This window comes from Elephantulus edwardii, unplaced genomic scaffold, assembly GCF_000299155.1.
Source record: "Elephantulus edwardii isolate Elephantulus edwardi_28Jun2011 unplaced genomic scaffold, EleEdw1.0 scaffold00155, whole genome shotgun sequence".
NCBI classification, from domain to species: domain Eukaryota; kingdom Metazoa; phylum Chordata; class Mammalia; order Macroscelidea; family Macroscelididae; genus Elephantulus; species Elephantulus edwardii.
Window position 1 is genome coordinate 7,220,932 of NW_006399905.1, and position 23,211 is coordinate 7,244,142.

Here is a 23,211-nt window from a genome sequence, read left to right on the forward strand (position 1 = left end):
CTAAAAAAAGAACATTTCAGTCAATGGCAAAGATTCAGATAGTCTTGGACCAGAAAGGAGGAAGAAATAACTTGTATCTTCAAAGAATAAAGAACTAAACCAGGTTTAACCATTTCTGTACTCTAGCTCTTGTTTCTTTTGAGGAGTCAAATTTAAGGTAGAATTCAGTTTTGAAACAGCAAAACTATTTGGCTGTTTCATAGCAGCATGTGCCCTCTGTTTGTACAAACTCTGCTATTTGTAAGCCAGACAACTGCATTGATACCTCATGCTTTCATGCAGAATACATTTATATATTTAGAATGGTTTATTTTGTTTTAAAATTTGATAAAACCGGTTTCTTCACGAGTAATAGTGAGACAGAGCAATAGTTCTTGTTATTATTTTTCTTAATTATTTTCTGAAATGGCCAGTGTTCTCACTAGAAATTGTGATCATTGGAGTGAAATTTGTTTGCTGGTTGTTAATCTATTTTCGTTAGCTGGAGCTGTTGTGAGAAAAGGCCCCATGGGAAGAATGAAATGAGCTCAGTAAGTTTGCTCATTCATCCAAGTGTATGTAACATGGCTTTTTATTTATCATGTTGCAATTGAATTGGATCAAAAGCAAATAATTTTCACATTTAATGAGCAGGTCTGAGTCACATCACACTGAAGTCTTTCTTATGTGTGTATGTATCTGTTTTCTCCTAGGTGAGGAATTTTAAATTGGAACAGGAGCAAGAGAAAAACAAGATTTTGTCTGAAGCGCTGGAGGCCCTGGCCACTGAGCACCATGAACTAGAGCAGTCACTGGTGGAAGGATCTCCTCCGCTCAGCGTCCTCAGTGAGGACGAGTTCTATGATGCGCTGTCAGGTAACTGTAGTGCCTTCAGCTGGAGGGTTGGCGACTCAAAGACAGCGCCGAAAGGTACTTTCAGGGAGGATGCCACCTAAGTGTCCTGGACTGACTAGATAGAAATGTGTCAGCCTGACTCCCAAATATCAGAATCATGAGGGATGAGAGTTTGAAATGCAAGTCTTTTTTGTTTAATTTTATTTTATTATTTTGTGCGTGTGTACCATCAAATCAGATCTGACTGGTACAGGAGGACATTGTCCCTCCTTCTCCAGCAGAGCATCTGGTGCATTAGAACCATGTACCTCTGGGATTGCAGTGCAGCTTCTTGCCACCAGGCCACCAGAGCTCCCTTGAAATGTAGATCTTAAGACAGAGTCTCCCTGTATTGAAAGGTTAGACTATGCTCATGGAGATATGGTGGCCTGGTGGTAAGGAGCTGTTCCGCCAAACCAAGACGATGTGGTTTGAATCCACCAGCTACTCTGAGAGAGAAAGATGGGCCGTTTCCTCCCATGCAGTTTACTGCCTCCAAAACCCCACCAGAGGGGGGACTGTGACTCAGTTCAGACTCAATAATACGTAACAACAGCATGCTCAACTAGGACTGGGGTGTCAATGAAGTGGCACACTCTATCCCATGGTTTAATTCATTAACTACCTCCTGGTGCCAGGTACCATTATATAGTTTTTGGATTGTCCCCTTGCCATTGTGTTGGTTCTGACCCCTAGGGACCCCCCACTGAGGTTCTGAGGCAGTAAATCTCCTTATGAGCAGAAACTGTCCATCTTTCTCCCTCAGAGCAGCTGATGGATTTGAACTTCTGACCATTCATTTAGCAGTGCAACATGCTACACCATACCCCAGGGCTCAGTGCCGGGGAGGAGAGGTGGACAGTCTTGTCCTTAAAGAGAAAGAATCAAGGCTTCAGTTGAGTAAGACTTGGTTGCCATATAAGTAGCCATATAATATGCTTAGTGTGAGAGTAGAGGTCAGACCACAGAATGACTGGAGCAGAGAGAAGGAAAAGCTTTATTTTGTCTCCGAATTGGCTGATGAGGGACAGCCCAAGGGGACAGCCAGGAGGCTGGATGCCAGAACCAGGCTATCAGATCACATCCTGCCCCTGACACTAGCCAGCTGTATGACCTCAGCTTGTTCCCCCACCTTTCTGGGTCTCAGTTTCTACATATTTTCCAATGGAGATGATACAGTATCTTTTTGACAGACTTCTATGAGGAGTTATGAAATACTATGAGCTAGTGTTTCAAGGATCCTTAGCATTCTGCCTGTGTGTGTCAATGCCCAGTAAGCGGAGGATGAATGTGGAGAATTAAGGCTGACTTGGAAGGAGGATCCTCTAAGCAGCTGTGACACCTTGGGGTTTCCCTTTTAGGAATTTTGAGGCAGGTTTGGGCGGAAGGAGCAGGAAAGGAATGTGGAGGGGAGAGATTGGAGATTGGTAAAATTGAGAAAATGGACAGGGATTTTTAATGGAAAGAAATTAAATGCTTCTGTAATAAGTGAACATATGCTGTTACTGGGTTTCAAAGAGCCTGATCCACAGAAGCTGGAAACCTTGATGGATGTGATGCGGAAATCCATCTTCACCTCATCGCCATCAGATCAAAACCTTGATTCATGCTGGGCCATATCTGACCCGCCAGCAGATTTCCTGAGGGGCCGAGTCACAGGCGAGGAGCTGGCCATCTTCTTCTCATGGCGTAGTTGGTGGGTCTGAACAGCCAGAGAGGTGCCACCTTTGAGTTAGCAAGCAGTTCAACTCAACAGAGAACATACAGTGAGAAGAAGAGGAGAAAGGAGAGTTAAATAAGATGTAGAACTTCAGAGAGCTGCAGAAGTCAAGAAGAATGATGCTGGTAGGTGGTAGATGGAGGGAGAAAGAGATTCATTAAAGAAGAAAATCAGATGGGGACATTAATAGAGGTATGACATAATTAAGGAAGAACTGTAATTTTAGAAAGAAGATTCATAAGATAATTAAAGAAAGATGAGGGCACTGATGGTGGTGGTGTCAATTAATTGTGGCATTTGTGAAATGAGTGCCTTACATATTGGGAAAATAAAATAAAGATGGGATTTGAAAGAGCATATTTCGTGTAACTTGAGGAAAGGAGGAGGGGATGGTGGGTGACATTTAAGGTGGTGACAGTAGGTGCAAACCCTGTGGCAGGTCCCGTCGTCTTCTCCCCCATGCTCCTTCTGGTTTGGGACAGAGTGAATGGGAAGCCGTTGGAAGGATTTCAGGACTGCAGAGTCAGCCAGGCAAAGAGGTCTGGTTATCAAAGGGTCAGGCATGCCAGCTGCGCCTCTTTTCTCTCTCTCTCTCTCTCTATCTCTGTGTGTGTGTGTGTGTGTATTTGCACACACACATGCATCTTTTTCTCAAGAAAGCATGTTTGTTATGAACAATCCAACTTATATATGTTGGCTATCTGAGGACAGTCTTCCATTTCCCCTTATCTTAATCATATTCTTCCTAAGAGATTCTTGGTAACAGCCTGGTAGACTCTCTTTTATAACTTTTATAAGTATTTTATGTATGTGCTGCTGTTGTGTATTGTAGAGTCCCAACTGACCCATAGCTGACCCACCAGGGGGTTTTCAGAGGGGTTTTTTAATAGTACTGGAGGAGAATGCCCATCAGTTTTGCAGCTCTGTCACATTCTGTCTATAGATTGTTTCATAGCCCATGTATGGTTGGACCACAGTTGCTTTGTTTTCATATTCATAAACTTTTTGCAGCTACAGTTACTTTTCTGTGTCTTGTTGGATGCCATTGGGTCGAATACAAGCCATGGTGGCCCAATGAACAACAGATCTGAGCCCTGCCCTATCCTGTATCATCCTCACGGTTTCTGACACACCCACTAAAGCATTCACTGTGTCAGTCTTTCTGGTTGAGGGTCTTCCTCTCTTTCACCAACCCTCCACCTTTCTAAGCATGATGTCCTTCTCCAAGGAACAGCCTCTCCTAACAACATGCTCAAAGGGTGTGGGACAAAACTTTATCATCTTTCCCTCCACGAGCACTCTGGCTGCACTTTCTCTGAGACATAATTGTTCATTCGTTTGGTAGTCCATGGGATATTCAGCCCTCTTCTCCAACACCACCAATGCAATGCGTCAGTTATTCTGTCATACTTATTCACTGTCCAGATTCAAAAGATCATGCCTGAATCAGGCACACCTTAGTCTTCAAACTGACTTCTGCTTCACAGTCTCGTTTCCACTGAGTCTTCTCTAGGAGGAGCAGATATATAGAACTATTCAGGTCACGACTGAAGAATAAACTTGATCTCAAATGCCAGTTCAGGCTGATGAGCGCTGTCAGCTGCTCTGCAGTGCTGTGTGGAGGAGCCGGGGGCTCCATCTGGTTGCTGGGTTGATTGACAGTCTCTTGGGCCTTTGGGAATGAAGTGGTAGCCCAGGAGCCTTGCTGTGGCTTCTCTCTGCCCTCAGTGATCTACCTGATAACAGTTTTATTTGTCTAAACTTTAGAACATAGCTCTTTTATTTCTTTTTTTTATGGGCAAAGGAAAGGAGAAAGTACATAGCTGTTTTTGGCCATTCCTGCCATTTCTGATCACCAGATCTTGGGAATCCCTTTATAGAATTTAGAAATGACCCTAAAATTAAGAGTTAAGTGCTCTAAATTCAAATCTTGACTTTTAATTATGACTTAGTCACATAATACATTGAGTTGTAACAAAATACCTTGATTTTTTAAAAAAATTAATCTTCTAACTACAATCTCTAATTTTAACCTCCATTCTCTCTCCTTTCCTTTGCTATAGAAGAAGAAACATGACTGCTTTTAAGGCCTTTCCTTCCACGCTTGCTATAGTTCCCATCTCCAGGTGCCTTCGCAAAGGTCTTTGTTTAGTTACTGCTTTCCTTGTCTTTTTTCTATACTACATCATTTAAACTATTAACATAAACAAAAATGAATATAAATTCTAGTATTAGTTTCAGTTAATGCTGTAACCATTTAAGACACTCCTGGTGACTTAGACAGCACAGGTTTAGTCTCCCACGATCTGGAGGTCAGAAGCCCTGGAGCTAAGTACTGCCAGGACTCCATTCCTTCTCAAGTTCTAGGAGAGAGCTTTTCCTGGCCTTAGAGCCTGCCTGCATCCCGTGACTCCATCCTCCATCTTCACAGACAATAGTGGAGCAACTTCCAATATTGCGCTCTAACAGTGGTCCTCCTGCCTCTTGTAAGGACTAATCTGGAGACTACGGTGCGCCTGATACAGGCATGGTCTTTGCAATCACTTGCTATGACATCAGAGAGCTGGACAGTGACTAGGGATGATAGAAGGAGAGTTGATGCCTTTGAGCTGTGGTGCTGGAGAAGAGTGCTGAACATACCATGGACTGCTAGGAAAATGAACAGGTTCATCCTGGAGAGGGGGAAGCCAGGCTGCTCCTTAGAGGAAAGGATTCTGAGGCTCCATCTGACATACTTTGGACATGTTGCAAGGTGGGCTCAGTCCTTGGAGAGGGACGTCATGCTTGGGAGGGTGGAGGGACAGCACAGGAGAGGAAGACTCTTGATGAGATGGATTGATTCAGTCACTGGGATAATGTGGATAGGTTTGTTGAAGACAATAAGATTGGCAAGGGATAGAGCAGGGTTTAGGGCTTTTGTACATAGGGTCATTACAGCAGGTGACTCGATGGCACATAACAGGGAGCTTTGATGATCTAGTGGTAAGAATGTATGCTACCAACTCTAAAGCACACAGTTCGAATCCACCATTCTCCTCCTAAGTAATTTACTGCTTCTGAAAACTTGCTGGTGGGTCAGCTATAACTTGGTTCCAACTCAATGGTACATAAGAAAATTGGAATGGGACTTGTTTAGGGGCCATTGTAATTGTGGTCAGAACTAACATTCTTCTAAGTAGCACAACACTGGTGTGTCAATTCACTGTACTGAGGTAACTTGAGGTTGCTGTGATGCCAAACACTGTGCCACAAGTGTATCAAATGCCATAATGGTTATCCATGGTGAACAGTGTCTGGTGGAGCTCCCAGATCAAGACAGGCTTGGGTCCAGGAGTGGTGTCCACTTCTTTAACAACAGGCCTTTGGAAATTCTATGAACTTAGAAAATTAATGGTTCAGGTCTTTTGTTCATAGAGTCACTATGAGTCATGTTTGACTCAATGGCACTTAAAAACAATAACAGTTCTGGCCGCTGTAATGCTCATAGTTTATATCTATACTCAGTGTTCTGTTTAGAACTGTGCATATGCCACTGTTAGCTTTCCATATAGAACATGAGTTCTTGATCTTCCAGATCCTGTTCCTCTGAAGGTTTTATCTAGGAGTTGACACCTCTTTCCATCTCCTAAAGTGGAGACGATTCATGAAATTCTTCTCACTTGTCCTGTATCCATCAGACCAAGTCCTGCCTGCTCCACATTCTCATAGCTCAGCTCCATTTGTGTCTTGGTTACGTACCATGGCAATCAGGGACACAGGTACCAGGGCTGGAGGGCTGTTGATGATCATGGCTGTACCACCAGCTGAGCTCTTGAGGAAGTTGCTTAACTTTTCCGTGCCTTCTTTCTTCATCAAGTGGATCATAGAGTTACTAGGGAATACATGGATGCCTGGGAGGTGTTCAGAGCAGTGCCTGGTGGACCACAGGGTGATGACTCTCAGTTTTCGTTCTCTTCACCGTGCTAGGACTACTCTTGTCCTCCTTGGCCTTGGCACTAGTACCTTCACTGCCCTCTGTGCTGTTAGTCCAGACCTCGTGATATTCCTCTCTATATAATGATCAGAGTGCTACTCCCCTGCCTAAAACCCTTCAATGGCTTCTAATTGCATCTGCATAAAATTCAGATACCTCATTGCTCTGCACGAGAACTTCGGCGGCTCACTGGTAAGGAGTTGCACTCCCAATACAAGGGTTTGTATCCACCAGAGCTGCTCCATGGGAAAAAGTTAAATCTCCTCCTGTGTAATTTGTTGTTATTGTTGTTTAGTGCCATCAGGACAAGTATGACTCACAGTGACCTTATGAACAAAAGATCTGAATCCTGCTCTTTCCTGCACCATCCTCACACTTCCTGACACACAAGAGCCCACTGCAGCAATAACTATGTCAGTCCACCTGGCCAGAGTCTTTCTTGTCTGTGCCAACCCTCCACCCTTCCCAGCATCATGTCCTTCTCCGAGGAATAGCCCCTCCTAGCAATATGCCTAAAGTATGTGAGGCAAAGACTCATCATTCGTGACTCCAAAGAGCACTTTGGCTGTACCCTCTCCAAGACACACTGGTTCATTCTCTTGGCTGCCAAGGGATGTTCAGTGCTTCTTCTCCAACACCATAGCTCAGAGGCTTCAATTCTTTTTCTGTCATCCTTATTCATTGCCCAGCTCTCAGATGTATAGCAAGTAATTGAAAAGAGCGTGGCCTGAATCAGATACACCTTAGTTCTCAAACTGACTTCATTACTCCTCAGTAATTTGGAGAGGTCTCTAAATGCAGTTCAGTGTGTCTCATTTCCTGACTGCTTAGATAAAATTATTTAAAAGGATATAAATCTAATGAAGCATTACTTTGTCCTCTGAGTGTGTGTGTGTGTGTGAAGAATGAAATTATTATTTCGAGTGAAATTTTAGATATAAGTATAAGCAAATATTTTTCAGGAGGCAGACCTATCATTTATGAATATTGGAAAAAAAGATTTAATGAGCCACTAACGTGTAAAAGGAGAATGATGGACAGTCTCCTCCCGTACAGTTTACTGCCTCTGAAAACATGCTGGAGGGTCAGCCGTGGGTCGTTTCCAACTCGATGGCAAACAGGAACAACACAATGTCTAACTAGTTATGTGAAGAAACCTTATTCTTTCAGAAAGCAGGAATATACAGAAAGAATCACTTTATTTCAATTAATTTTTTATTTAAATCAGAGTTTATAAATCATATTGGCTTTTCTCTGAATCATTAATACACAGTTTATATTTATAATTTTATTAAGTCCTTCCATTTTTAGAACATTAATTTACAAAAGATTATTGTTTTGCTGTGCATATTTGATTCAGAACTGATCCATAGCTGACCCTCCAAGTGGGTTTTTAGAGGCAGTTAGATGTATGGGAGGAGATTTCGCATCCTTCTTCCACAAACCAGCTGGTAGATTTGAACCACCTACTTTTGGATTGCCAGGTAGCTACTTACCACAAGGCCACCAGAGGTCCACAAGAGATTAATGTAGTTAAATCATTACAATAGCTTACAATCGACTTCTTATACTATTTCATTTTACTAGTTTATTGTAACAACCCAAGAATAGATCTGGGTAAACTTCCATTTTTTATTGTTGTTGTGTACTGTTGAGTAGGAACTGACCTATATCTGACCCTGCAGTGGATTTTTAGAGGCAGTAAATTGCTCAGGAGATTGCCCATCCTTCTCTGGAACAGCTAGCTGATGGATTCATGATAGAATCATGCCCTTTTGGGATTGCAACACAGCTTTTACTATTTAGCCAACAGAGCTCTCTACATTTTCCTTAGTTCTTTAAAATACTGATCTCATACCATAATCATCCTTTTGTGACTGATCTGTTTAGAATAATTTCTCCTAGTTGCATCCACATTATGCAGTTTTGTGACTTCTTTGTTGGTTTTTAGTGTTGCATAGTACTCCATTGTGTGAACATATCTTCGTTTCCTTACCATTCATCTGAAATTGGATATTTAAATAGTCTCTCCCTTGTTTCTGTTGTAAACAGTGCTGCAGTGAACATGGGTGTGCATCTATCTGTTCATGTGGCAGATCTTACTTCTTTGAGATATACACCTAGTAGTGGAATTGTTAGCTTAAGTAATATTTCTGTTTTCAACTTTCTGAGAACACGCCAAACTGTTTTTCGTAGTGGCTGCATCATTCTGCATTCCCAGCAGCACTGTCTGATAGTTTCAGTTGCTCCACATCCTTGTCAACATTTGTTGTTTGCTGTCCAGTTAGACTTTGTTACCGTTGTGGAGTGAGATGATAATCTCATTTTTGTTTTTATTTGCATCTCACTAGCAACTGATAATCTTGAACATTTCTTCATCTGTTAGTTGACCATCAGAATGCCTTTGGTGAAGTTTCTTATCATGCCCTGTGCATATTTTATATTTGATTTAAATATTTATATTTATATTTGATTTTATATTATTGTTCTAGTATTATTTTAATCGTTGATTTGTCTTTTTCTTGTTGAGTTGTGGGAGTTTTCTGTAAATTTTAGAAAGGAGTCTCTTGTCAGATGCATCATTACCATATATTTATTGTTGTTCTTAATCCACTTCTAATGTATTTTCAAGTACCCAGTTCTCACCATGTCTTGTCTTCATAGCATTTCCTTCCCTTCCAGAATCCAATCACCTCACCCATAAGCCTCCAAACTAGAGACTTGGTCAGGGCCTTTTATCGGTAATTTTGCTTTTTATTCTTGGAGAAGGTTTTAAGTTCCACATAAGAATTTAAACTTTAGGTCATCCCACGTATTCTCTGGTATGGATGCATTTTCAATTTTATTTGCTAGCTTGTTCATGGAATAGATCAGAGCTCCTAAGTTTGCTCCAGTTTTTTCTTTGATGATCTCTGTAGTTTTGGGCTTTATGCCTAGGTCCTTGATTCATCTGGAGTTAGTTCTTGTATATGGTGTCAGGTGTGAATCAGGTTTCTGTTTTTTGTAGATACATATCCACTTCTGCCAGCACCATTCGTTAAACAGGGTGTCTTTCCCCTACTTAATAGGTTTCATCTCTGGATCAAAGATCAGCTGTCCATAGTTTGATATGTTTCTTTCTGAGCTCTCAATCCTAGTCCATTCGTCTGGGTATCTGTCCCTGTACCAGAACCAATGTGGCTATGGAGTAGGTTTTGAGATCATGAAGTATGAGGCCTCCTACATTGTATTTCTTCTTTGGTATTATTTTACTTTTCCAGAGTCTCTTTCCTTTTCATATAAATATGATGCTTTCTTTTTCCATCTCATTGAAGAATGATAATGGTATCTAGATTGGACTTGCCTTTTATCTGTGGATCCCTTTTAGTAATTTTGCCATTTTTACAATGTTAAGTAGTCCAATTCATGAGAATGGTAAATTTTTCCATTTATGGCTTTCTTTTGGTAGTGTTTTATAGTTTTCTTTCTAGAGTTCTTTTGTATATTTGGTTCTGTTTGTTCCCTGGATTTATTCCTATTTGGTCTTTTGAGTGACTATTAAAAATATTGTTTTCCTTTTCTTATTTCTCTGTTGCTGTAAAGAATTCAACTGATATTTACATGTGGATCTTCTACACTTGGCTAAATTGGTCAATTAGATTCTGTCATTTTCTTGCTGAGTTTTTGGGATTTTCTAGATATAGGATCATATGATCTGCAGATAGAGATAGTTTTACTTCCTCTTTGCCAGTCTGATGCCTTTCTGTTTCCTTTCCTTGTCTCGTTGCTCTGGCTAGGACTTAGAATTCTGTCTGGTTCTCATTCACATGAGGAGTGCCTTTAGTCTTTCCCCACTGACAGTAATGCTGTGCATTGGTTTGCTATGTATGTTAATAACGTTGCTGAGCAATTTTCAGCAGGCAGCACTTTAAGAGTGAAATGATTTCTTCTGTTTATTTCTACCCCCTTCTATCTGAGTCACTTATACTTTGTGATACCTCTACCAAGGCCATTTCTTAACGCTCTGCTTTCCTTGTCTTTCCTGACTCCCCCAGGCAGAACGAAGCATCCCTCCTTATGCTTCCCCTTCACTCGCGCCTCATTTGTAGCCTTTCTGTTGCATTATCCTTGTCCCTTTATGAAGGAGTGGACCATCTATAGCTCTGAGGTACTTGTGGTTGTCCTTGGGTACCACTGAGTCAGTGTCTGTCCTCATCATTTAGTGTTGATATAACAAGTGCCACAAGTTGATGTTAACAAACAAATCTATTCTTCACATTTTTGTTGTTCTTGTCAAGTCAGAACCAACTGATAGCAGACCCTCTGGCAGGTTTTCAGAAGCAGTTAATTGCACAGGAGAAGATTGCCCACCCTCTGAAGGAGCAGCTTGTGGTCTCGAAACTTGTGCCTTTAAGATTGCAACTCAGCCTCTTGCACCTAGGCCACCAGACTTAGGAGGCTAGAATTCATAGTGCTGCCTATCAGGAAGGCTGTCTCCCTCTCTATCTCCTGGCTTTTAGAGTCTTGTCATGCAGGAAGCTGGGCACAGTAGAAATACTTGACTCCTGCTTTTCTTTCTTGTTGAGCAGAGGTCCCTCCTGTCTACTGTGTTCCTACTCCTTTAATCTCTTCTAAGACAAAAGGTGATGCAGGAATATAGAGTAAGTAGATGATCCAACATTGTGGGTGTTAGACTTAATACTATACAACAAAATGCTTACAGACACTTGATTGAAAATATAATATGCTGTGTAAATTATTATGCAAATCACAGTTTTTTAAAAAAGGTGAGGCAGGCTGCACCTCAGGGAAATTCCCTGCTTCAGCTCAGGGCTGTACTCTGCTCACGGGTGTTATATCCCACCCTGATCCACTTTCAGCTGATTGACTAAGCACATCTCAGATAACATCATGATTATGATTATGTCCTTACATAACTGCCTTTCATCTGTCTCATAACAACATAGGGATGAAGACATACCATGCAGAGAAATAATACTGAGAATCATGACCTAGGTGAGTCAACATATCTTTAGGGAACACAATTCACTGACATCAACCTGTGCATGGTAGAAGGAAACACTGTCTGATCCGACGCCATCCTTACAAGTGCTGCCGGGCTTGAACCCACTGCTGAAGCCACTGTGGCCACTGCATCAGAACAGCTCATTGGAGAGCTTCCTCTCTTTGTTGACCATCTGATTAACCAAGCATAATGTCATTGTCTAGGGACTGGCCCCTGCTGATAGCATGGCCAAAGGAAATGACACAAAGTCTCACTATTCTTACTAGCAGAATTCTAGATAGATTCAAGACAGATAGGGTTGGGTTTTTTTTGTTTTTTGTTTTAAGCAGGTTGGAGGAAGATTCATCAACAGCCTGTGCTATGGAGATTGCTTGCTTGCAAAAACTGAGGAGGACCTGAGGCATCTGCTGCAGAAGGTCAAGTACTACAGCGGTCAATACAGATTGAAGCTCAACATCAAGAAAACACAGATTCTCACCCCTGGGCCAATTGGCAGCATCATGATAGACAGAGAAGAGATTGAGATTGTTAACAGCCTCGGATTGCTTGGCTCCACAATCAACACTCTTGGTACCAGCAGCCAGGAAATTAAAAGATGAATTGCATTTTGGAAAATCTGCTGTCAAGGACCTCTCTAGAGTACTGAAGAGCAGTAATGTCAATCTAGAGATTAAAGTGTGCCTGATCCAAGCAATGGTCTTCACAATAACTTGCTATTCCCCAAAGAGTTTGAGAATAAATAAAGATGATAGAAGAATTGACGCCTTTGAGTTGTGGTGCTGTAGAAGAATATTAAACTGCCAAGAGAAGAAACAGGTGTGTCCTGGAGAAGGTGAAAACAAACTGCTCCTTGGAGGCAAAGATTCTGTTACTCTGTCTTACACTTTGGCTAAGTGGCCAGGAGGGACCACTCCTTAGAGGACAGCTTACTTGGTAAGGTGGAAGGACAATACAGGAGAGGAAGACTCCTGAAGAGAAGGATTGACACAATAACTGAGGAAATGGCTGTAGATGTGCCAGAGACAGTGGGATTGGCTCAGGATAGGACAAGGTTTAGAGTGCTTGTACATAGAGTTGCTGTGAGTCGTAGTTGACACGACTACACGTAAGAACAGTGGTTCTTTAAGCAGTATATTTAATATTCTTCTCCAACGCCATAACTCAGATACATCCATTTTTCTTTGGTTTTTCTTAATCATTATTCATTGTCTACCTTTCCTATGTATATGAGGCAATTGAATATGCCATGGCTTAGATCAGACACACCTTAGTCTTCAAAGTGACATAAGTGCTTAAAGGACTTCAAGAACAGTTGCTCTCTATTATTTATCGAATTCGGATTCTTGACTAGATACCATTGATATTCTAGTCTTCCCTGAATACGTTAGTATTCAACAAAGAGTACTGGTTATCACACTCACTGAATTCCCATTGCCTCTATGTGCCCCTACTGACTGCAACTTGTTCTAAGAAGAATGTTCCTTCAACTTGAGGCTCTGAGGCCCTGTCACATAAGAAGGGGGAAATAAAAGACTAGCTGAGAGGAGGAAAATGAAAAGTGTATAACTTTGTTGCTCTCTAATATAAGCGTACCTCAGACCTCATAATTAAGGGAGTCCTGCAATAAAACAAGTCTAGGGAAGTTTTTGTTTGTTTTTCAAATGCATGAAAAGGCTTAGCATTTTGTAGGCTATACTGTTGTCTATTAAGGATGCAATAGTATAATGAAAACATTTTAAATATTACAGGAATTACCCAAATGTGGCAGAAACATGAAGTGAAATCATGCTTTTGGAAAAATGACAGTGGACCTGCTGGGTGCAAAGTTGGCACAAACCTTTCTTTTTAATAACACACACAGTATCTGCAAAAAGCAGTGCAGTGTGGCACAATAGACTAAAGTGTGCTTATATCCGAAGGCATTACTTTTGAAACAGTGATTTAACATTTAAACCAAATAATACTATCGCTGTTCCTCTTCAGTGTTATTAACCTGAAATCAGTTTCATGAGAATTGGCTGCTCTTGGACTGTTCTTACTGCTTGTTCATTTTCCTTTTTTAGAAACTTGTCAAGGTAGGTTACTTGCTCCAGAAAAGCTTCCTTGCTAGGTTTTCCTGTTAATCCTGTTTCAGTTGAAATGTGTATGAATAATGCATACAATCCAATTATGTAGACTGGCAAGACTAGTGATAGTTAAGTCATGAAATGGAACCCAGGTTTTGCATTTCTCAGCATTTTATAAGGGTAGATGCTCACGCTCTTTTAAATAAAAATTTTCAAGACTAAATAATAAAATAACTGTAGTTTTGTCTGCTGAAGAGTTGTTGTTGCTGTTTTTGTATTTAGGTACCATCAAGTTGCCTGCAACTCATAGCAACCCTATGTACAACAGCTCTGGACCCTGCTCTATCCTGAGCCAACCTTACTGTCTCTGACACGCCTACCCTTATTACCCCAGTCACAGAAGAAATTTATCTCGTCAAAGGTCTTCCTCTCATGTGCTGTCCCTCCTCCTCCCAAGAATAATATCCCTCTCCAAGGACTAGCTCCTCCTTGCAACATGCCCAATGTATGTAAAACAGAGCTTCAGAGTCCTTGCCTCCAAGGAGCAGCCTGGATTCCTGTCCACGATGAACCTGTGTGTTCTCCTAGCAGTCCATGGTATATTCAGTTCTCTTCTACAGCATCACAGCTCAAAGGCATCTATTCTCCTTCTCTTATCCATAGTCATTGTCCAACTTTCTGATGCATAGCACGTAATTACAAAGACCATGGCCTGGATCAGGCGCAACTTGGTCTCCAGACTTACATCATTGCTCTTCAGTACTCTGGAGATGTCCCTGACAGCAGACTTTTGCAATGCAATTCATCTTTGGATTTCCTGGCTGCTGGTGCCAAGAGTGTTGATTGAGGAGCCAAGTACACTAAGGGTGTTAACAATCTCAATCTCTTTACTGTCTATCATGATGGTGCCAATTGGCTCACTGGTGAGAATCTGTGTTTTCTTGATGTTGAGCTTCAGTCCATATTGAAGACTGCAGTCCTTGACTTTCTGCAGCCAGTGCTTCAGGTCCTCCTCAGGTTCTGCAAGCAGGGTTCTGTCATCTGCTTACATTATGATCTGTATCATATAGTTTAAACTAATGAATGCATACCTATTGAGCAAATAATAACATCTACCTTGGCATTTTCCATCTGTAGTAGTAGACAACACTTGACCAAGGTCACCAGTCATGGTAAGAACTCACAGTAATGGCTATTTGGTAAGACACTATTCTTTATATTCCCACTGCCAGTATTCTTGTCTTCTGTAGTTTATTTTTTAAACAACTGTGTTTTCTAACCTGTGCCGAGCCTGTGTCTTTTCTGTGTTCTGGATCAGTCTAGTACCTGCCTTACTTACCTCTGTATTCAGAGCACAAATTTTTCCCTTATCCCTTTGATTTGACAATTTGTCATACACTGCCTGTGACCTCTTCTTTTTCTTTTAATTAATTTCAATGAACATTTACAGAGACTTTGGATTTCCATTCATTCATTGTTGCACTTTTCTCCCTGCCCACCCCCACCCGCAGTTCGCTCTTCTCCTTAAAAAGCAAAAGAAAAACTCCTTCATTGGTATACAATCCCCCTGCACTCCCCCACCTCCACCCAGAGTATACTCCACTCTGCAACCCTCATTCTGTACTTTTATGATAATCATAGTGCCCTAAAATATATTGCTTTTAAACTGTTCTCTCCCTCATCAGCTTCAATGCAGTATGCATAATTTATCCAGTTTTTCTCAGTCTTACCGCAACCCTAATGTCAGTCTCATTCTACAACAGTGGCACCCTACAGTATTTGTCCTTTTGTGACTGAGATATTTCACTCAGCATAATGTCCTCCAGGGTCACCCATTTTGAATAATATTGCATGAGTTCGTTATCTTCTTTCAAAGCTTTTTGCATGATCTTCTTTATCACACCAGCCCCTCCTTTGTTTGGCACCCCTCTAAGGATTCTTGCAGGTTGTCACTAAGAAAACCCTTATTTTGAGGGTCAGTCTGTTCTTGCATGCCATCTCTCGCCTACATTTCTCTCACCTTCTTTCTCCTGGATCATCATTTATTTCATGTCTCCTAAGTTATCATCAGTGTATGTTAATATTTTTTTAAAAAAATACTGTACCTTACAACATTTTTTATTTCACATCACTTTCCTTTCCCATGCTTCTTTCTTGAACTCCCTCCAGTTGAACTTTTTTTACTGTTGGCTTGAGTTACCATCATAATAAACAGTGTTGCCTAATTTGAAGAGAATTTGCTTAATTCATCTCTCTCGTGCTCTTTCACCAGCATGGAAAGCTGTTGATTGTATCTCCTTCCATAAAACACTTTCTTTACATGTTTTCCAAAATGTCATTCTCACGGGATTCTATTGCCACGTTTCTTTCACTTCTCTCATGTATGGAGTAACACAGGTACAATCATTGAACAACTTCACTTTTCTTTCTACTTCCCCTACACCCAACCACCTTTATACTCAGCGTGTGGTCACATATGGTCACAGATTAAAAGATCAGTGTTTTGCTGATAACGTCTATGGTTCTTCAGAGGAAAGGCCTGAGGTTACCTCTGAAAAGTTAGCCACAGATAACCCGACAGACCAGTTCTTCTCGGACACAAACTGGGGTCACAATAAGTAAAAATCAGTTTGGTTTTGATTTTAAAACCAGCTGGTTTTAGGTTTTGAAGTATCAGAATCTCCTGGGAACTTGTTAGAATATAAGATGCCGACTCAGATCTAGTGAATAAAAATCGGCTTTTTTTTTTTTTTTTACAAATCCCCAGGGGACTTATATTCATATAACTTGTAAATAGAGTGGCTTTGATGACCTCTTGTAGACATATGGTTATAAATATTGTCTGTAGTCTCAGAAATCCATGATTTTATATCTTCAGCCTTAGTCTTTTCCCTGAATGTCCAACTAATGTCTGTTTCTCGACATCTTGTCTCCCCATTTCCCTTCACCAGCCTGCTCTTTCCTGTCCTTGTATCTTGGCAAATGGAAGACCTGCCCTTTCAGTTGCCCAGGGCAAGGCTAAGGGCCTCTGAATTACCCACCACAGACTCACACTCTGCTTTCAGTCCATCAGCAGATGCACGGAATGAAAATGTTCTGCCCTCAGAACATCCCGACGTCGAATGCTTCTCATAATCCCGCTGCTGCTCCCGGGTCCAAGTAGTCATCATCTACGTGGATTTTTTTTTTTATCTTCGTGGATTCTTAGTGACTTCCCAGCGAGGTTCTCTGCCTCCTTCTTTAGTGCCAGCAGCATTCAGGGCACTCTTCTGAAAGTCGCTTGGCACTAATTCTCTGCACAGGATCCTCCAGTGACTTTGCTTTGACCACAGCAAAAGCCATTATTCTAGATAACCTAGCCCACTGCTACCTTCGTGCGGTGAAGCCTGCCTCTGACCTCTCATGCTTTTCTCTCTCCTGATGACCTCATTGCCCAGCCTGATCTCCTCAGGCTTTGGCTGACCCAACTTCCTCATCCTGGAGATTTCTTATCCCAGACATCAGTGAGACCACCTCTTTCACTTCCTTCTCCCTTCTGCTCACAGAGGATTTCACTTTGTCATTTTCTTGCTTTTAAAATATAACTTTCCCCATAATAGGCTTTTTTATTTATCTCCCCAATTAGAAATGTGAACTCCTGAATGAGGTAAGGATCTTGTTTGGTTGGCTATTGTATTTCCTGCCCCCAGAGTAGTGCTGGGCACGGAAGGGTCATCAGCAAATACTTATTGGACGAATAAATGGAGAAGGATTACAGTGATTTTATAGCAACACCGATGAGAGAAAACTGACCGCCTGGGGAGGATGAAAGAAGCATCACAAAATAAATGACACCTAATGAATATTTTGAAAGCTCACTAAATCTGCAGACAGATAAGATTGTGGGGGAGAATAAACTATGTAGAGGAATATATGTGCAAAGACAGAGAAAATAACTTTTCAGAACATGAAGTGTGGGGTGGCTGAAGCAGGACTGGGTTTTCTAGGTCCTGATGAGTAAATAAAGCTTAGAACATAGCTCAAGACTGGCTTTTAGGGAGTCTTGTTTTAGATTCTAAAGACAAATTCAAATTTTTGTGTATAAGGGATGAAGAGCTAACAGAAGGAATGTAGTATAAGAGGTGACATTACCTTAGTGTTTTAGAGTTATTCTTTTAGCAAACATTTTTGGAATTTTTAGAATATGTTTGCCTTAAGGCAGGTCAAATTTAAAGCAAGCAAGGTGTGGCCCCTATCCTGGAGGAGTTCACGTTCTAATAGTGTACTTGGGTTTTAGGAATAAAGATTCATTTCAGATCACAGTGTCCTAGGTGAGAATTTCTTGAATAAAATCAAGGTTAGTGAGAATGGAAGGTTTCACTTCCCTCCATGCCCCTTACATTATTTTCCATTAGTTATTTAGCACATACCCTTCTAACCTCAACATCAGACTGCTAGGGTCATTGCCTTCCTCAGAGAAACCTGGTGGACTTTCTGGACTTGATGAAATTCCTTATTTCAGGTTTTTCATGCACCATGCTACTTGGCATGTTGAGATTTTTTTTACTGGTTTGTGTGGTTATTTGATTTGTATCGGCCCTTGTCAGTCAACAAGTCATTAAATCCCATGAGGAACTTTGTCTTTCTGGCAAGTAATTCAAATGTTTGAATGAAGAAAACGTTAAGATGCATTTTATGAGTTTAAGTTAACAGAACTGACCAGTTGAATGTGGATAATAGTATTTTCAGTATTCCCATCTCTCCTGAAATGTTTCACTTTGACCCCAAGCATCTGGAAGCTCTGTGTGGTGGAACGAGATGTGGTGCGCTGTCCTGAATCCTTCCTGTCTTGGTTGATGCCATCATCATTTAACTACTGTGAAAACTACAAATGTGGGATCCAACTCTATTCTATCCTCTTGGCCGCTTACATCTTGATGGCTAATATTTTCCTTTCTCCCCTTTATACTTAATGCAAGTGCCTTAATTCAGCCATCTTCCTACTTTTGATTCCACAGACTATTACAGTAGCTTTCCTAATACATTTTTCTGCTTCTGATCTTTTTCTTCAGTCTGTCTCCGTAATTCATTTTGTGTAGTAGGCTGAAAAACACTCCTTCCCCAGATATGTCCATGTCTTTATCCCTAGAATTTATGACTGTTACTTTATTTGAAAGGAAGGGCTTCTCAGTTGTGATTTACATAAAGATCTGCTGATGAGAAGATCCACAGTTTATCCAGTGAGACCTGAGTCGCTTCACAGGGAACCTAAGAGGAAAGTGGAGGGGAATGAGACAGACACAAAGAGGAGAAGACGAGGCCTGGAATGATGGAGCCATGGAATGCCACCAGCCACCAGAAGGGCCTCCTCAGAGCCTCAGCAGGGAGTAGAGTCCCACCAGTTCACACTGACCTCAGACTTTGGTCTCCAGAATTAGGAGATAATACGTTTCTGTTGTTGCGGCCACAACCTGCGGTGCCCTAAAAGCAGCTAACAGAACCCTAATGGCTGTCTGCTTGGATTCAGTGCAATCTTGGAGGACAAGGTAGACCTGTATCCTCTGTGGAAAGGAACCCTGGTGGTAGAGCAGTTAAGCACTTGGGTGCTAACTGAAAGGTCTGCATTTTAAACTCATCGAGTAGCTTCCCAGGAGAAAAGAGCCAACAGACTATTCTCATAAAGACGTCAACCCAGGACACCTAATGGAGCCATTCTGTTCTGTCCTCCAGCAGTGCTGTGAGTTGAAATCTACTTGGCTACACACAGCAAAAACAATTTTTTTTTTAATACTATAACAAGTTAGGGGTTTTTTAAGTGTTTTTTTTTTCTTTTATACGGATTTATTTACAGAGTTTGAGTACATTGTTTTTAACACATCTTTATGGAAGCATGACTGACACATATGACTCCCTCAAAGTGTCTGGTGGTTTTGAACTGTTGACTCTCTAATTAGCATCCACACAATTAACCACTGTACTGTTCAAGCCCCTTCCAATGGCTGCAGGGTGTTGTCTAGGTTGTCTGTAAAGGCTAAAATTAATTGTATCTTTGGAAGAACATCTAGTCACCCAATGGCTCCCTGTTACCCACAAGTTAAAGTGAACACCCTATCTTCTGACTTACCCTAAGACCTCCTCTCTTATGTCTATAGTTTAACTCTGTGGCCACCCTCATCTTTAACTGTTTCGTATATTCTGGGGCACACATTGTTTTGACAGGCTTTCCGGAAGTTTTATCTCTCCTTAATGCCCAGTGTCCTGTTTCTTTTCCTTAAACCTAGATTATTTTTTCATAGTGCAACTTAGATGTCATCTCTAATTTGACACTTACCCCAGTTGCCCCCATTACTTCACCCCTTATTTCTTAACCCATTTCGTTTGGGAACAAGAATTACTTCACTCATATGTATAAACATGGGCTCACATGTGGGTTTTTTTCACTAGATTGTACTTTGGACACTTGGAAAGCACAAATCAGAACTTATTCTCAATCCATTCGCATTACCATTGAGTCAAAACTGATTCATAGCTGGGTCCTCAGTGTGTTTTCAGAGGCTGCTAATTGCAAGAAGGAGCTTGCCAACCATTGGAGCAACTGGTGGATTCGAACTGCCTGTCTTTCTCTGCAGTGATTTTCAGTCCAATCTTTTACCCTCTAGGCCAGCAGAAGTCCCTCAGAGCTTAATGGTCATTTAGAATTGTTTCAAAAACTATAACACTTTCTAGTCTGTCACACCTGTTATGTGGCAGTTGCTTGGTAAATATTCATTTATTAAATTGAAGTCACACAATGACACATTCTTTTACAATTCTATTATTCTATTACTGTTCTATAGTTTTAGAATTATTTTCTTTGTAGAGATTATACATATGTGAACTTACTGAAAAAATTTTTGAGGAAGGCTGGCTACAAGAGGAATTGGGTAATGCTGGATTTGGTGGTCCAAAACAGGATACACGTGAGGCTTCTAATAAACTACATGTATTCTGTAAACTGTAGTTTGCATAGTCCTCTACCTTTAATTTTACGTGTGGACTTTGCACATTTCAGAAAACAATAGTATATTTTGGAGAAAATCAAATAACTTTTTAAAGCTACAATAATTTTAAAAATGATTGCTATTTTAAATTTTAAATATTTTTTAAAGCCAAAATATTTTTCCTTTTTAAAAATTTTATATTGCTTTGCATACAAAATTCATATACATTATGTCTCATTATTTCCTTCATTTGCATTATGTTTCATACAATTCTTCTCATGCATTGTGTTTTATAAAATTAATCACCATTGAATTATGCCCACCATTAACCCAATCTTTTCAGGTGCCCACCAAATCTTCTCCATTTTCACTACCCCCTTCTTCCACACATCAAGTTGTGTGACCCTATAATTTTCTCCCCTACCCACCATCACTCCTCTGTTCCAACTGCTTCTGCCCTTATACCTCCATACAGGTTTTACTAGTTACCCTTCTACTTTTACAATAATAGTCTTATGCAGTATTTGTTCTTATGATACTGAGTGCACTCAGTATAATGTACTCCAGTCTTTCCCAATTGATGTAGTATCTTTCAAAATCATTGCTACTGATTGCTGCATACTATTCCATCATTTCAATGTGTTAAAATTTCTCAATCCATCCAATTGTGATTGGACATTTGGGCTGTTTTCATGTTCTAGTAATTGTAAATAACACTGCTATGAACACTGGTGTACAAATTTCCATTTGGATCTCAGTTCTGATTTCATTTGTATATTCCTAGTAGTGGAATAGTGGGTCACATGGAATTTCTGTGTTCAGCTTTTTTGAGGAAACGCCAAACTGCCTTCCAGAGTGTTTGCATCATTTTACAACCCCACCAGTAGTGTATGAGAGTTCCAATCTCTCCACATCTTCTTCCAACGTTTATTATTTGCTGTCCTTAAACTTTGTCACTGCAACTGGGGTGAGATGTTATCACATTGTAGTTTTGATTTGCATCTATTTTATTGCCAGTGATTTTGAGCATTTCTTCATGTGTCTATTGGTCATTGAAATATCTTCCTCCATGTCTTTTGCCCATTTTTTTAATACTAGTTTATTTACAAAATTCAAATGCATTAATTTCAAGAAAAAATTCTTCCAGTTTCTGTTACCCCTCCATCCATCAAATTGTACAACCCCATGATTAATCTCCCCTTCTCATGAACATCCTAATCCCTCTGCTTCCCCTCTCCCCCAACTCCCCTTGGATCCTTATACTCATTCTACAATAATGGTTTTATACAGTATTTGTCCTTGTGAGACTAAGTTAGTTCACTCAGCATACTACTCTCCAGTCCCTCCCAAGTTAGGTGATAATTTACAAAATCATTGCTCCTGCGTGCTGAGTAGTATTCCATTGTGTGAATGTACCACAATTTCTCAATCCATTAGTTTGTGGTTGGACATTTGGGCTGTTTCCATGTTCTTGCGATGGTGAATAATACTGCTTTGAACGTTGGTGTATAAATCTCTGTTTTGTGCCTCATTTTCTCAGGGTATATTCCAAGTAGCAGAATAGCTGGATCATAAGGAACTTCTATGTTCAGCTTTATGGGGAAGCACCAAACTGCTTTCCAGAATGGTTGCACCACCAACATTTTTTTCCCATTGCACAATCCCACCAACAATGTATAAGAGTTCTGTTCTCATCATATCCTCACCAGCATTTATTACTTGCTGCCCTGTTTTCTTGTGGAGGCCCTGTAGGATTCTGTAAACCTTTTATGAGACCCTTGTCTTGAAGTGGTATTACCAAATGTTTTTCCTCAGTCAGTAGGTTTTCTTTTCACTATATTGGAAAATGTTTTTATGTGCACAGGGGTTTAATCTTTAGAAGGTCCCATTCATCAATTTTATCGTTTCCTGGTTGCACATTTATGGCTGTATTTGTCAACCTCTTTATACCATAGGCTAGGCCTTCTATGTTTGGTCTCATTTTGTCTCTTTTGATCTTTATAGTTTTGAGCTTTACCCCTAGGTCTCTAATTGAACTTGAGTTGATTTTTGTGTGTGGTCTGAGATGTGGATTCTGCTTCAGCTTGCTAACAGGTAGTAGTCCAGGTTTTTTTGTTGCTTTTGTGTGTGTCTTTTTTTGTGTGATTTTAATAAAAGTTCACAGAAAAGGTAGATTTTCACTCTTTCATTGTTGCAAATTTTACTGTTTCTCCCTCCCCTAGTTCAAAATAAATACATACATACATATATGTATGTGTGCGTGTATGTGTATATATATCATTTGCTCTACAGCGGTAACATGGCTGCTGTAATGCTAAAAACTGTGACACTGATGTGTCAAATGTGATTATGGTACTCATGGTAGACAGTGTTTGGTGGAGCTCCTTGATTAAAACAGGCTTGGAAGCAAGAGTGGCATCCGTTTCCAGAATAGCTTGTTTCCGGAAAATCTATGAACTTGGAGAAAAAGAAATAAAAAATAAATTTTTTATATATATGATTGGGACATGGAATGTGAGAACCATGAATGTAGGAAAATTAGATATTGTTAAGGAAGAAATGGAACGCATATATATTGACATACTAGGCATTGGTGAGATGAGATGGACTGGCAT

General features: G+C 40.5%; 1 protein-coding gene across 1 annotated transcript in view; it reads left to right on the forward strand.

Moving 5' to 3' along the window:
- OSBPL1A (oxysterol binding protein-like 1A) overlaps window positions 1-23,211 on the forward strand; it is a 300,437-nt gene that overhangs the window by 178,519 nt on the left and 98,707 nt on the right. The window contains exon 16 of the mRNA XM_006895041.1: window positions 693-855. Within this exon, the coding sequence (XP_006895103.1) occupies window positions 693-855 (163 nt within the window). The remainder of the gene's footprint in view (window positions 1-692; window positions 856-23,211) is intronic.